Source organism: Condylostylus longicornis, unplaced genomic scaffold, assembly GCF_029603195.1.
Source record: "Condylostylus longicornis isolate FDR11 unplaced genomic scaffold, ASM2960319v2 ptg000040l, whole genome shotgun sequence".
Classification (NCBI taxonomy): Eukaryota; Metazoa; Arthropoda; class Insecta; order Diptera; family Dolichopodidae; genus Condylostylus; species Condylostylus longicornis.
Window position 1 is genome coordinate 2,894,040 of NW_026578009.1, and position 13,808 is coordinate 2,907,847.

General features: G+C 37.3%; 1 protein-coding gene across 1 annotated transcript; it reads left to right on the top strand.

Annotated features, from left to right (window-relative positions):
- The first annotated feature begins 27 nt into the window (after positions 1-27).
- Positions 28-1,332, top strand: LOC129609773 (uncharacterized). Its single transcript, XM_055521892.1, has 4 exons — positions 28-96; positions 163-312; positions 398-580; positions 1,162-1,332. The coding sequence occupies exons 1-4, from the start codon at positions 28-30 to the stop codon at positions 1,330-1,332; spliced, it is 573 nt and encodes a 190-aa protein (XP_055377867.1).
- Positions 1,333-13,808: the final 12,476 nt, after the last annotated feature.

Here is a 13,808-nt window from a genome sequence, read left to right on the forward strand (position 1 = left end):
GTTTATTCCTCATTTTCACGGAAAAATATGAAGTTCTCAAAAGTTATTCTAATTCTTATAATAGAATTTGTGCTGTCGAATGAAATCCAAGCTTGGGTGAAGAAAATTTTTTACATAAAGTTTTAAAAAAAATTTTTTCATGTGAAAATTTTTTAATTTTAGAAAAATAATTTATTAATACCAACTCGATTAGAATGTGATGCAAGCCCAGAATGGTTTTCTAATTATACTTGCCATATTAAGCCAGTATCAAGAACTAAAAAAATAATAGTTGCGTGGGGTATAATAAAGAAGCCGATCAATAAAGTTTTCGTGAGCATCATGAATCTTACTTTATATATAAATATACAATATAATTTTATATGATTTAATCTTAAACTTTGATTAATGTATTTAGATGCATGTCCAAATTTTCAAACGTTTTAATGGCTGGCAACCATATTTAATTAATGAATCATTTGAAGGTTGTGAACTTCTTGATGGTAAAAAAAGCTCGAATAGTTTCCATAATTACATTTATAAAATTTCTAAACCACTTCTTGATAAATATACCAACATAAATCATCCATGCCCTTACAACGTAAGGCACTTAAAGATAACGTTATATTTTATGCATACTGTTACACCTATGTCACGTTTAACTTAAATACTTACTTCAAATCCTACTTAAAAATATTGCTTTATTAATTTTTTGGTAACAAAGCCTAGGCTGAAATTTGCAACGACGGAAATTGGTCGCGACTTTTTTTCGCTAAGGCTACTTTGGAAATTACAAAAACCGTTTTGTTTTCTGCGGAATTTAATTGTTGAAGCAATGAGTTCTCAATCGATCTTACAAAGCCAAGTTTCTTAAGTGTTTGAATTTGATTCTGACATTTTAAAAAAACTCTTTGTATTTTCTTCAAATATAAACTTAAAAAAAAAATATATTAATTTAAAATAAACCTTCGTAAGGTTTTACAAACTTAAAATTCTATAATAACTTGGTATACCTGGAAGCAATACAAAATTCAAAAGTAAAAGTTTACAAAATATTAAAGAGATATACTGTGTTTTATATTTGAATGAGTGCAAAACCCTTATAAATTTTTAAATTTAACACGGATATAGGTGTAATACAATGTAACATTATCTACACATAATTTCACATTTTTAATCTAGGGTACAGTTGAACTATATGAAGTTGATTATAATAAAGTCGATGTACCGGCTGCAAAAGGAACGGTATTTCCAAGTGGTTATTATAAGGTTATTGCAAAAGTACATGAAGCGAATAATTCGATTATTGGGACTGGAGTTCTTCAAGGAATTGTTAAAGAAATTAAAATTTAATATTTTGATTATAAAATAATTTTCACAATTCGTAAAATATTTATTTTTTTCTAAGAACACAATAAGTACCAAAAATAAATTGAAATTTTTCTGCTTTAATTACTAGTTTTAATTTTTTTTATAATATATATTTCTTTAGATTTCTTATACAGAGTATTCTAGTTCTGGTGTAACTGTGCTGGGAGGTAATTCTCAGCAGTTTTTTAGAAAAATAATTTAAAAAGGAGGGAAGGGACGTTACAAAAAATCAGATTGAAAAATTCAGCCCGACAAAAATCCATTATTACTTTAAAACTGTTGAAGCTAAAGCAAATTTGTGTATGGATACTTTTTTGTCAGTTGATAGATCTTCATAAAGATATGCCGATGGTTGGTGTCAGATTTACTATTTCGAAGTTTTAAAATTTTTTTTTTGTCTGGCGAAAAAATTTAATATTAACGAGAAAAATAGTAGAGTTGACTTTGTCAACTCTGTGATACCCGTACGAATTTGTTATTCTATGTGCGAATAACTAATGTGCCATAACTAACTATGGGGCAGACTATGACTTTAAGTTGCCGTATTACCATATTAATTTATGCAAAATTTCAGTACTATGTGTTTTTCAAAATACTGGTTGTGCCAAACTACTATTGAAGTTGTATGGCAGCTACCAGAAAGAGCCAAGAAATTTTAGCGAATTTTATAAAGCACATCGGCCCTACTAATATATTCACTTGTGTGAAATCTCAATATCACAGCTTTTATAGTTTCTGAGATATAGCCAAATAACTTTTGAAGTTGTATGGCAGGTACCAGAAGGAGCCAAGTAATTTCAACGACTTTTATGAGACACATTGGCCCTACTAATATATTCGTTCGTGTGAAATTTCAATACCATAGCTTTAATAGTTTCTGAAATATAGTCAAATAACTTTTGAAGTTGTATGGCAGGTACCAGAAGGAGCCAAGTAATTTCAACGACTTTTATGAGACACATTGGCCCTACTTATATATTCGTTTGTGTGAAATTTCAATACCATAGCTTTAATAGTTTCTGAAATATAGTCAAATAACTTTTGAAGTTGTATGGCAGGTACCAGAAGGAGCCAAGTAATTTCAACAACTTTTATGAGACACACTGGCCCTACTAATATATTCACTTGTGTGAAGTCTCAATATCACAGCTTTTATAGTTTCTGAGATATAGCCAAATAACTTTTGAAGTTGTATGGCAGGTACCAGAAGGAGCCAAGTAATTTCAACGACTTTTATGAGACACATTGGCCCTACTAATATATTCGATTGTGTGAAATTTCAATACCACAGCTTTTATAGTTTCTGAGATATAGCCAAATAAATTTTGAAGTTGTATGGCAGCTACCCGAACCGGTACCCCGATCACGTCCAATTTAAATAGGGTTCTGGCACTTACTACAATAAATCATTTGTGAAAATTTGGTGAACTTAGCTCAATTAGTTTTTGAGTTATCATTCGGACGGACGGACGGACGGACGGACGGACGGACGGACGGACAGACAAAGCTAGATTGTAGATTGTAGATTCTAAGGGAACTGAGTGGGGACAGGAGCATCCCCCCAAGCCACCGCAGCCATTTTTGACTTATTGTAGCCACCCCACCCTCCCGTCTATAATATCCCCGTCCCAATCACAAAGCCGGAGATATCCCTAAGGGAGTTGGACAATAGTTCCCGAACACTTAGGGACCCATGTCCAAGACAATTGCGGCGCCGAACAGCCAGTGCCGGACAGTCGCAGAGAATGTGCACGGCGGTCTCATCGCCACCCCCACAAAATCTGCACAGGGGGGAGCCCGACTTCCCCAGCCTGTGCAGGTGGTATTTCACCGGGCAGTGCCCCGTGAAGAAATTCGCAATAGTGCGAACCCGGCTCCTGCTCATCCCCAGCAACTCCGCAGCGAATCCGCCGGAGCACGCCGGAACAAACACCTTCGCATGACGGCACTCTTTCGTGTCCCGCCAGTGACGACTGCATTCCGCCGCGAGTAGGCAGGCAAGCCTGGCCCCCACGGCGGAAGAAGGCAGACCACAGAAAGGCAGCGGCTGCACAAAGGCAGCCCCAGATCCCCTCCGCGCCAACTCATCGGCAACTTCGTTGCCCGCATGGCCACTATGGCCCGGCACCCAAATGAGCATCACTCTGTTTTCCGATGCCAATTCCATAAGTGCAGCAAGGCAGCTCCAGACCAGCTTGGATGTAACCTGAGCTGAACGGAGCGCCAGCAGTGCAGCCCTGCTGTCTGAGAACACATAGATGGTGCGGTTTCTATACCCCCTTTCCAAATTGATTCTCAGACAGATCTCTATTGCATGTATTTCGGCCTGGAACACTGTGCAATACGGGTCAAGGGTTGCATATACACGCGTGTCCGGGCGGACACCGTATACGCCCGAGCCCACACCCGACTCCGTTTTGGATCCGTCCGCATACCACACGCTCGAACCCGACCTAAGTACCGGACCACCCCGATCCCACGTCCATCGATCAGGAAACAGAACCCTGTACTTGTGGTCGAAGTTGTACCGCGGCAGACAGGTATCTGACATGGTTATCCTTAGAATCGGATCGCCCTCAATGAAGTCTCTGTGAGTTCTGTGGGCCAACTTTAGCCCTGCCCCGTCCTCGCCAGAGAGAAGTCGGTAAGTCACCAGCCGAGCTTCCTTCAATATATGGAGGTGCAGTGGCGGCAATCCGATCATCACCTCCAATGCAGCGGTGGGAGCCGTCCGCATCGCCCCGGTCACTCCCAGGCAGGCCAGCCTCTGTAGCTTTTCCAGCTTGGCCCGCACACCCGCCTGCTGAGCTTTACGGCACCATACAATCGACGCATAGGTGACGATGGGCCTAGCAAGGGCCGTATATAGCCACAGTGCTATTCTGGGACTAATTCCCCAGGTCCCCCCGATGAAGCTCCTACACGTCCACAAGGCCGCCGTAGCTCTCCCGATAACTCTATCGATATGGGTATTCCAAGAGAGACGATCATCCAGGGTTACCCCCAGATACTTCACCTCCCTCGAGTAACTAATACGTTCACCAAACAGAATTGGGCTCGTTAATCTGTCCCTGCTTCTGCGTCTGGTGAAGGCGACCAAAGTGCTCTTGCTTGGATTTATATTTAATTCAACGCCTTTGCACCACCTTTCCACAACACGTAAATTTTGCTGTAGAAGATCAGAAATAGTGCTCTCAAATTTTCCCCGCACGACGAAGGCCACATCGTCAGCGTATCCCCAGACACGCGCCCCGGAGCCCCTGAGAGCAGCTATTAGATCATCCACTACAATGGACCACAGGAGGGGCGAAAGAACCCCGCCCTGCGGACATCCTTTTGCAGCGGAGATGAAGAGTATATCGTCAGCTATGGTGGACTTAATAATCCTATCCTGTAGCATCCGATTGACCCATCTGCTAGTCGTCGCATCAATCCCTCGTTTGTGCAACGACTCACAGATGACATGATATGGGGTGTTGTCAAAAGCTCCCTCTATATCAAGGAAGCAGCCAACTGCTACCTCCCGCACTTCCAGTGAGTTTTCAAGGACCCCCACCAGACTCTGCAGAGCGAGTACAGTAGACCTTCCCGACTGATAGGCGTATTGAGATTCATGCAAGGGATTGCTTCCCAGTGCACCGTCCCGTATAAATCTATCAATCACTTTTTCCATTGCTTTCAATAGAAAAGAAGTAAGGCTGATTGGACGGAAAGACCTTGGGTGGTTGCTTGGTCGCTTACCCACCTTCGGAATATACGTCACTTTAGCCACCCTCCATGCCTGAGGGATGTAACCCCACGCATAGCTGGCGCGAAAAATTCCCAACAGTGCTCTAGCGATATGTTGGAAACCCCTCTGCAAAAATGCAGGATATATCCCGTCATCACCTGGAGATTTGAAGGGCCTGAAAGAGAAAACAGCCCATCTAATCCTGCCCATCGTGAAGACTAGACGGGATCGTTGCCAGTCATCCCTCCTGGGCCAGGGTGCCCCCGGTTGGATGACTGCATTTGAGTGATTCCGAAGAATCTCCGAGTCAGGAAAGTGCGTTGACGCCATAAGCTCCAACGTCTGCCTTCCGTTCTCAGTCATGGAGCCATCAGGACGTTCCATTAGGCCCAACCTACTAGCATACTTTTTGGAAAGCACCCTGTGAAGACGCGCACTGCTGGGGAGTTCATCAATGCCCTTGCAGAACGCCCTCCACGAGATTCTCTTCGCTTTCCTAATTTCTTTATTGTATTTTGTGAGTGAGTCCTTATACTCTTCCCACGAACCTGACGCTTTGGCCCTATTGAATAGCTTCCTGGTCTTTAGTCTAAGCCTTGAAAGCTCCTCATTCCACCACGGGCACTTCCTATTGCTCCGCCTCGGCTTAGCACGGCAGCTCCCGTGATAGGCATTAGTAATAGCCGCCGTCAGGGCCTCGCTGGCCAGTTCGATATCCATCACCGTTCTGACAGAAGCAGGAACGGATCTAATCCCATCCATGAGGAGCGTTTCGAATTGACTCCAATCTGTGGATTGGGGCACCCGATATATTTCTTCTGCCAGGCCCCCGGAGACCATGATATCAAACCTAATCTGCCTATGATCGGACATGGATGTCTCATTTGAGACATGCCATCCACCAACCCTACTGCCGATAAATTCAGTGCAAAGGGTGATGTCAAGGACCTCTTCCCTAATTGCATTTATGAATGTCGGCCTATTGCCTTCATTCATAATCATTAATTTATTGCTATATATAAATTCAAGTAGGCACTCACCTCTTTTGTTTATATTGCTGCTTCCCCAGACGGTGTGGTGGGCATTGGCATCACTTCCTATTATAAGTTGGAAGTTCCTCCTTCCACAAAAGTCCACTAGATCCCTCAGTTGCTCGTCCGGGTGGGCACAGTCCCCCGGGAGGTAGGATGAGCAAACAATGAACTCTGTCCAGCCCCCGCAGGACTTCACCTTCACCAACGCAGCTACCTGATCCTTAGAACAGTAATCTGGAATGGGAAAATACGTTAGCTTTTTACTAAACAAGATGCAAGCCCTAGGCCTGCCCCCAGTTGTATTATCATACAATAGCTCACCTGTTAGGCCCTTAACCTGATCCTTCACTATGTAAGGCTCTTGGATAAGGGCGATATCGAGGTGATCCTTCATAAATCTATGAGCCAGAACATCAGTAGATGCCCTAGCATGCTGTAGATTTATTTGGATGCACCTCACAGCCATATTATTTCCTCCGTCTCTTGTCTATGGGCTTTGGCCCTTTAGACAAAGGCTTTACATGAGCCTTACCTCCCATTTTCGCCTTTTTACACATCTTGGTGGGCGCCTGCCCTGCCACAGCCTCTTTTGCCGCCCCAGGTGCCACGCTAGCCCCTGCAACAGCAAATACCGAAGCATTTCCGGGCTTCCCAATGGGCTTGAGCCCTTTTGGTTCCCCCGGGACGCTTGTATTTGGCGTGCTGGTTGATGGTCCTTCCGTTTCCCTTGCCGCCATTTTCGGAGCGACTTCAGGCTTTCCAATGAGTTTTGGCTCTTTTGGTTGGCCTGAAGTGCTCGTCGTTGTCGTTGTCGCGGTGGGCACTGGTTTTTTATTTTGTCCTGCCCTGCCGCCAGCACCTTGAGAGGATTTTCTTCCTTTAACCCGAACGGTAACACGGAAGAAATTCAGGAAAAGTCGGAACTCCGCTTTCCGTAGATCTTCCAATCCGGAATCATCCACGGAAAAGGTGATGGAGCAGCCCCCGTCCTTTTCCTTATCCATCCTCAGCACCCTCCAGGAACTTATCTTGAGGCTGGGATTTTGCTTCCCTATCCTACTTAGAAATTTGTCCCTGGAGAGACTGACGGTTGTCTCGTCCTTTGGTACGTAGGTGACGCAGACATGCTGTTTGGGCATGCTGTCGCCATCCAGTACCACGACATCGCAACCGTCCCAAGGCTTTATCTTCCTGCAGACACTGGTTATCCACTCCCTGGTGTCTTGATTGTTGCATGTTACGGATATCCATCCGTCCCTTTGCAACGCTGCAGTGAATTGTGGATGAGAGTCCACAACCCTATCCATTTCATCCATGATGGCTACTTTGATTTTCCCCATCTGGACTTCGGATAGCCTTTCCTCTGGATGCAGTCTATGAGTGATGGCCACCTTGACCTGTGCTACTGCATCCCGATAAGAAGTCATTTTCGGGTTTTGTTGAGGAATGTTCCCAGGGACCTTTTCCTCAACATTGCCCTTCATCGACCTCTTCTTTGAGGGCCCTGCATCAGGGGTGTTGCTTTCCGACCTTTCCCTCTTTTGGGGATGGTCGGCCACAACAACCGATCCGCAGGCCTTCAGCTTTTCCAGCCTTTCCTTCTCGTATCTGCGAGCTTCCTCTGGGGACATGCCATCCCTGATATAAGCCGCGATACGCCGCTTGGATGCACCAGAGAAATATTGTTTTTTTCCCCTGATGTCCAACCTTTTCAGGTCCTCCTCAGTTTTTTGGATAATAGGTCCAAGAGGATCCTGATTATCCGTCTCCATCGGAGGCGAAGCCTTTTCCTCCACTGGCGTGAGAAGGAGTTCCTCCTCTGCGTCAGTTGAGAGAAGCTCTGGTTCCGAAGACCCTTGAGCACTAAGTGGTTGTATGTTGTCCTTAGTGTCGTTGTTGTTGTTGTCACTGTTGTTATTTGTCTTGTTGTTGTTGTTGTTTTCCATTTCTGTCCCACGAGTAGCGCGGGAAAGTAAAGTCACCCATGGCAGAGCCCGGCATACCATGGGAAGGCTCATTTAAACTGGAGGGCGCCTGGTATCCAGAGTCCGCATACTAACGACTAAGCTCCCCCTTAGCCACGCAGTCATCGGCATATGCTGTTCCACCTTGACTTGGGACGCCTGTCGTCAGCTGACGTATAGATATAGGGCTGAAACTCACAAAGCAAGAGGCTCGCCGCGAGACATGACCACGACACGAACGTAACTTTGATCGTTTCAATCACCCCTTTATCCTCCGCCATTACCGGGGCCCACCACTAGGAGGTGACAGTGCGGTTTTGGGCCCCAAAAAAGCTAAATCAGCTAAATCAAAAAGACAAAGCTAAATCAACTCAGAATTTGACGCTGATCAAAAACATACACTTGAGTCTATATCTAACACCGTTATTTCTTAGCGTTACAAACGGTAAGGCAAATTTAGTATACCCTTCGAACATACGTTCGTACGGGTATAACGAGAAAAAAAATAGAGTTGACCTTGTCAACTCTGTGATACCCGTACGAATTTGTTATCCTATGTGCGAATAACTAATATGCCATAACTAACTATGGGGCAGACTATGACTTTAAGTTGCCGTATTACCATATTAATTTATGCAAAATTTCAGTACTATGTGTTATTCAAAATACTGGTTGTGCCAAACTACTATTGATGTTGTATGGCAGCTACCAGAAAGAGCCAAGAAATTTTAGCGAATTTTATTAAACACATCGGCCCTACTAATATATTCACTTGTGTGAAATCTCAATATCACAGCTTTTATAGTTTTTGAGATATAGCCAAATAAATTTTGAAGTTGTATGGCACCTACCCGAACCGGTACCCCGATCATGTCCAATTTAAATAGAGTTCTGGCACTTACTACAATAAATCATTTGTGAAAATTTGGTGAACTTAGCTCAATTAGTTTTTGAGTTATCGTTCGGACGGACGGACGGACGGACGGACGGACAGACAAAGCTAAATCAACTCAGAATTTGACGCTGATCAAAAACATACACTTGAGTCTATATCTAACACCGTTATTTCTTAGCGTTACAAACGGTAAGGCAAATTTAGTATACCCTTCGAACATACGTTCGTACGGGTATAATTACACTGGGATACAATATATGTATTGCATGAACCTATTTAAAATCCTAAGGAAATTAATAGTAATTTTGTAACTTAGCGTACTAAGTAGTAAATATTTTGGAGTAAATTTTTTTTATATTTTGATGCTTATTGAACATGCAATCCAATTTTCCTAAAAAATATTTCAGTTTTAGAATCCAAAAATGTTAAACTACAAGAAGCTCTTATCTATGCATTACTTAAGTATACTATAAAAATGAACCATTTGGAAACATTTCCATTTCTTTTATAGAAATCATTAGAGATTATAGGAAATTTACTAAATTGGTATTTTGTATGATTTGTTTACAATTCAAACAGACAAAATCAGGATTAAAATCAGGGTATACAAAAAATAATGTCAATAAAATTTAAAACGAAGCAAAAATAAAAAAAAGCCTTGAAAATAAAATTTAAGAAAACTCTTTGAAAACTCTTCTATTAATTTCAATTCACAATTGCATAATTTGTAGGCGAATTATATTAATAATAAAGCACAAATCAATTACTTACTTGTTTGCATTTTTTTAAATTTTCTGATTGTACCACTCTTAAATACCTATATTTTGCCATATTATTTCGCCATTTTAGGTGATTGAGGGCCCAGAGTTTGTGAATTCAATTATATAATATTGGTATGAAATTTTTGAGACCAGCTATGAGGTGATATGTATAACAAATTCTTCTCTAAAGAAATGTCTTCAAAACACAAAAAGTCCAATTTTTGAGAAAATGTTACAAATTGTAAACCATCTCCGTATTCACATCAAAAAATTTCATTTTTATTATTCATGAGAGATTGTTTTGTTACAAAAACTTTTTTTTTTATTATTTAACAAAAATAACTTTCTTTTGTTTGTCTATTTTGTTGTCCACCACTTTTATTTACTACAATAATTTTCTTTCTAGCTTTCTTTTATTATTACTTTTTTTTTCCATAAAAAATTCTAAAAATAGATTTATATTATACAAAAAAAAAAAAATATAGCTACATGAAAATAGCTGGCACAGCAATGAAGAAAAAAAATACAACAACAGTGCATTGTGAATGTATGTATGTATGTGCACAAAATTGCGATACTATAAAATAATATAGGTATATAAGATGAATGTATTATGAAAGACTTATTTATTTAATTTGAAAGACACTTAATGCCCCCAATTTTTATATACTCGTATTTACGTATATGGCGTATATTATGAATTATTGTTGATGAGAAAATATAAAGAAATTATTGTAAACGCAACATTGATTACAAATAATAAACTTATTGTGAATTAAGAATAATTATTGTGAAATAAATTGCAAACCCTTTAAATTTTTATAAAATCTTATAGTAATGGAGATTCCATGATAACAACGTTAATTAAGAATTACCAAAGTGATTCAGAGAATCAAAATCATTCGAATTGAGAATAATTGTGAATGACACTTTCTGAAAATATTTTTACCTCGTCTCTTTCTAATATATCGGTACAAATAATTTAGAATTTCTTTTTAGCATTTTAGTAAAACACGAATTAATTTAACACCATGGCTCAAATCTCATATAACTGCTAACAATACGTTCTTAATATAAATCGATATTTTGATAAGTCAACTAAATATTTGAGGTTCTCTACAAAAATTTTAAAAATTAATTTGAGGATTTTTCAAAAATTCGTCCCTTTCAACTTCGCTCTTTGATCAATTAATTTTCGGCAACATTCGTATTCTATACATAGACTATTATTAAAATAATTTTTGGATTTTACATGAAGAGCCGACATACTTTTATCTTACAATTTTAAGAATATTTCGTACTTTTAAATTTTCGAAGAAACTATCCAAAGTACTTATTTAATATTAATATATAAAGTAATAGAAATATATATATAAAAATAATATCCTATATAAATGATAAAATTAAAGATAAAGTTGACAGACTATTGACCTCCCGAACTGCATTGTAAGATAGTTAAGAAGGCAAAGAAATCTTTTTTTTTTTTCTTTAACAATTCGTCACTCATTTGAGAATTTTATAAAATTAATCAAACAAAAGAAGAGTTTATCAATAGATGAAAACTACATATACGAGAACATACATATGTACAATTTATTATATAACAAATTATTTATGTATATACCTACTATATACTTACGTATATATTGTATGTATATACTAGCTTAACGTATATATTATATGTATAAAGATGAAAAGTATAATAAATTTTTCTATATAGAATAATATAAAAATTGGATGACTCAATTATAGGTCAATGATAAAATTTTTTAAATGAGTACAATATGTGATTGAAGAAAAAGAAATTTTATGAAAGTTAAAATCTGAAAAAAAAAATGTTTGTATAATAAGTAATAAGAATTCGGAAAATTAATAAATACAATTAACGATTGTAAAATTAAATAAATTGTAATAATACTATAGAGGATGACTATAATATATCGTCATAAACTGATTTCTTGACATTACATAGCAAATTGCGGCCTGAAATCCAGCAGATTTGAGCCTGACTAAAATACATTTAATATAGAAAATTAATTTAATTTAAAATTGAAGTGAATTGTTAATGGTAATTAAATATGTTAAAGAGAAATATCTACTAAATAATGTGAAGAACAATTTGACAATAATTTCATGACACCCTATAGAATTAATTATAAATTGCCTAAAACATACGAGTTCAAACAGACGAGTCCAGTTCAAACGGAGAATTTTATTAAATTTTACTACATTTACTCGTTGTTTATGTTCTTTACAACCATCTTGTCTACGTTTATGTAAATTTCTGAACATTTTATATAGTTCGTTTCCTTCAAAAATTTTTAAAACAAATAGTCGTTGTTATTGTTTATTTGTATACTAAAGTGCAGTTAAAATCTTACAATTGTGAGTATTAAATTTATTAATCTATATACAATTAATTTAATTAAGTGTAAATTTGTATTCTACATTCCACTTTTCACTCAACTTTTAAATAAATAAACTTTTAAATAAATATTCACCTACTAATGGAACTCCAATAAAACTACTCAAAATTATTATGCAAAATTTTAAATTTTAGTTAAAATCTTCATATTTTAAAGCAAAATTACTGATCGATTGTAAAAAATTTTTGTGTGGACTTGGAAAATGCAAACAATTTCTGAGACAAAAATTACTTTACACAATTATTTGACTGGTTGCCTAGTTGACGTGACTAGTGCAGCAGGTCTGATACATCTCAATTAGGACAAAATTCCGTTTAGCTAACACTACTGCGTGATCAATTACCAGGCCTTCATTGAGCGTATGATTGATTCTCTTGAGGATTCTAAATTCCCAATGCAAGTGACAGGAGGCTACTCAATTTTCTAAAATCGTATTTTAGCGAAATTTTTCTTACCGCTCCACGTGTGCGAAAGGGCTTTGTTGTGTGCAAGTCATATTGACATACGTGACAATGAAAATGAAATAGTCAAAGAATGTAAATAATATAGCCAACTTCACAATTCCACTTGAAACAAGATCTATCTAACTGTTTTTTATTTCATAATCATAAAATTAATTTTGAGATTTTTAATTTTAGTTAATAACAATTCAACATACTCGCATATATAGGTACGAATTCTTTTCTGATTATAACCCTAGATTTTATATCACTTGAAATTTTGTCAATTATTTTTTAATATGTTCAAGTAATATTTTAATAATTTTTTTTAAAACAGATGCGTACTGGTATGATAATAGACCTTGTCTTAAATATTAAGATCTTATCACAACCTGATTCTGCTAAAATGGATAATGCAAACATAAGCACTAATAAGAGATTATATAATGTGAATTTTTAAAGGTACGTGTGTCTGGAGCCGTAGAGACATAGTAATATTTTAAATAATATTGAGAATTAATAACAAATCAATTACATAAAATATTTATAATTTTTATATACTTAATTATATACTCAACATAACTAGTAAAAAACTTATATTATACTTCATAAAACTTTTTCAAATAACTCTCCATCTTAAATTTTTTCTGATCTGTCAGTGTTAATAGGGATGTACCTATAAAATCTATTAAACTTGAAGTGCTATTTTACTCCCGCTTTCATCTTTTAAAAGGTTATTTTTTATTTGTGAATTTATATATTATTATGTACATATATATATACCTATATATGCATACATATATAATTTCCCTAATTTTATTTTACTAGAAATAGAAATGAATTCATTTCCAGCTGTGTCTTTATAGACAAAAAAAAAATAAAAAGGCTAACATTTAAAAATAATTTTATTGCTTCTCACTCTGCTTGTTGTCTGTAATTGTAATAAGAATAAAAAGGATTTCGTTTCGTAACTTTAAGTACGAAATCAAATATTCTCAGGATTTTCATTATTATTATTATCATCATCATCATTATCATCATCATCATCATCATCACCATCATCATCTTCAATAAAAATTGAAATTATTTCAATAATTTTCTTTAATTGACAATAAATTTGATTTTTTTTTTTTCAACTTTAAGAATTTGATTATAGAAGAAATTTTTAACATTACAAATTTCAAGATTTTATTGAATCAACGGAAGGA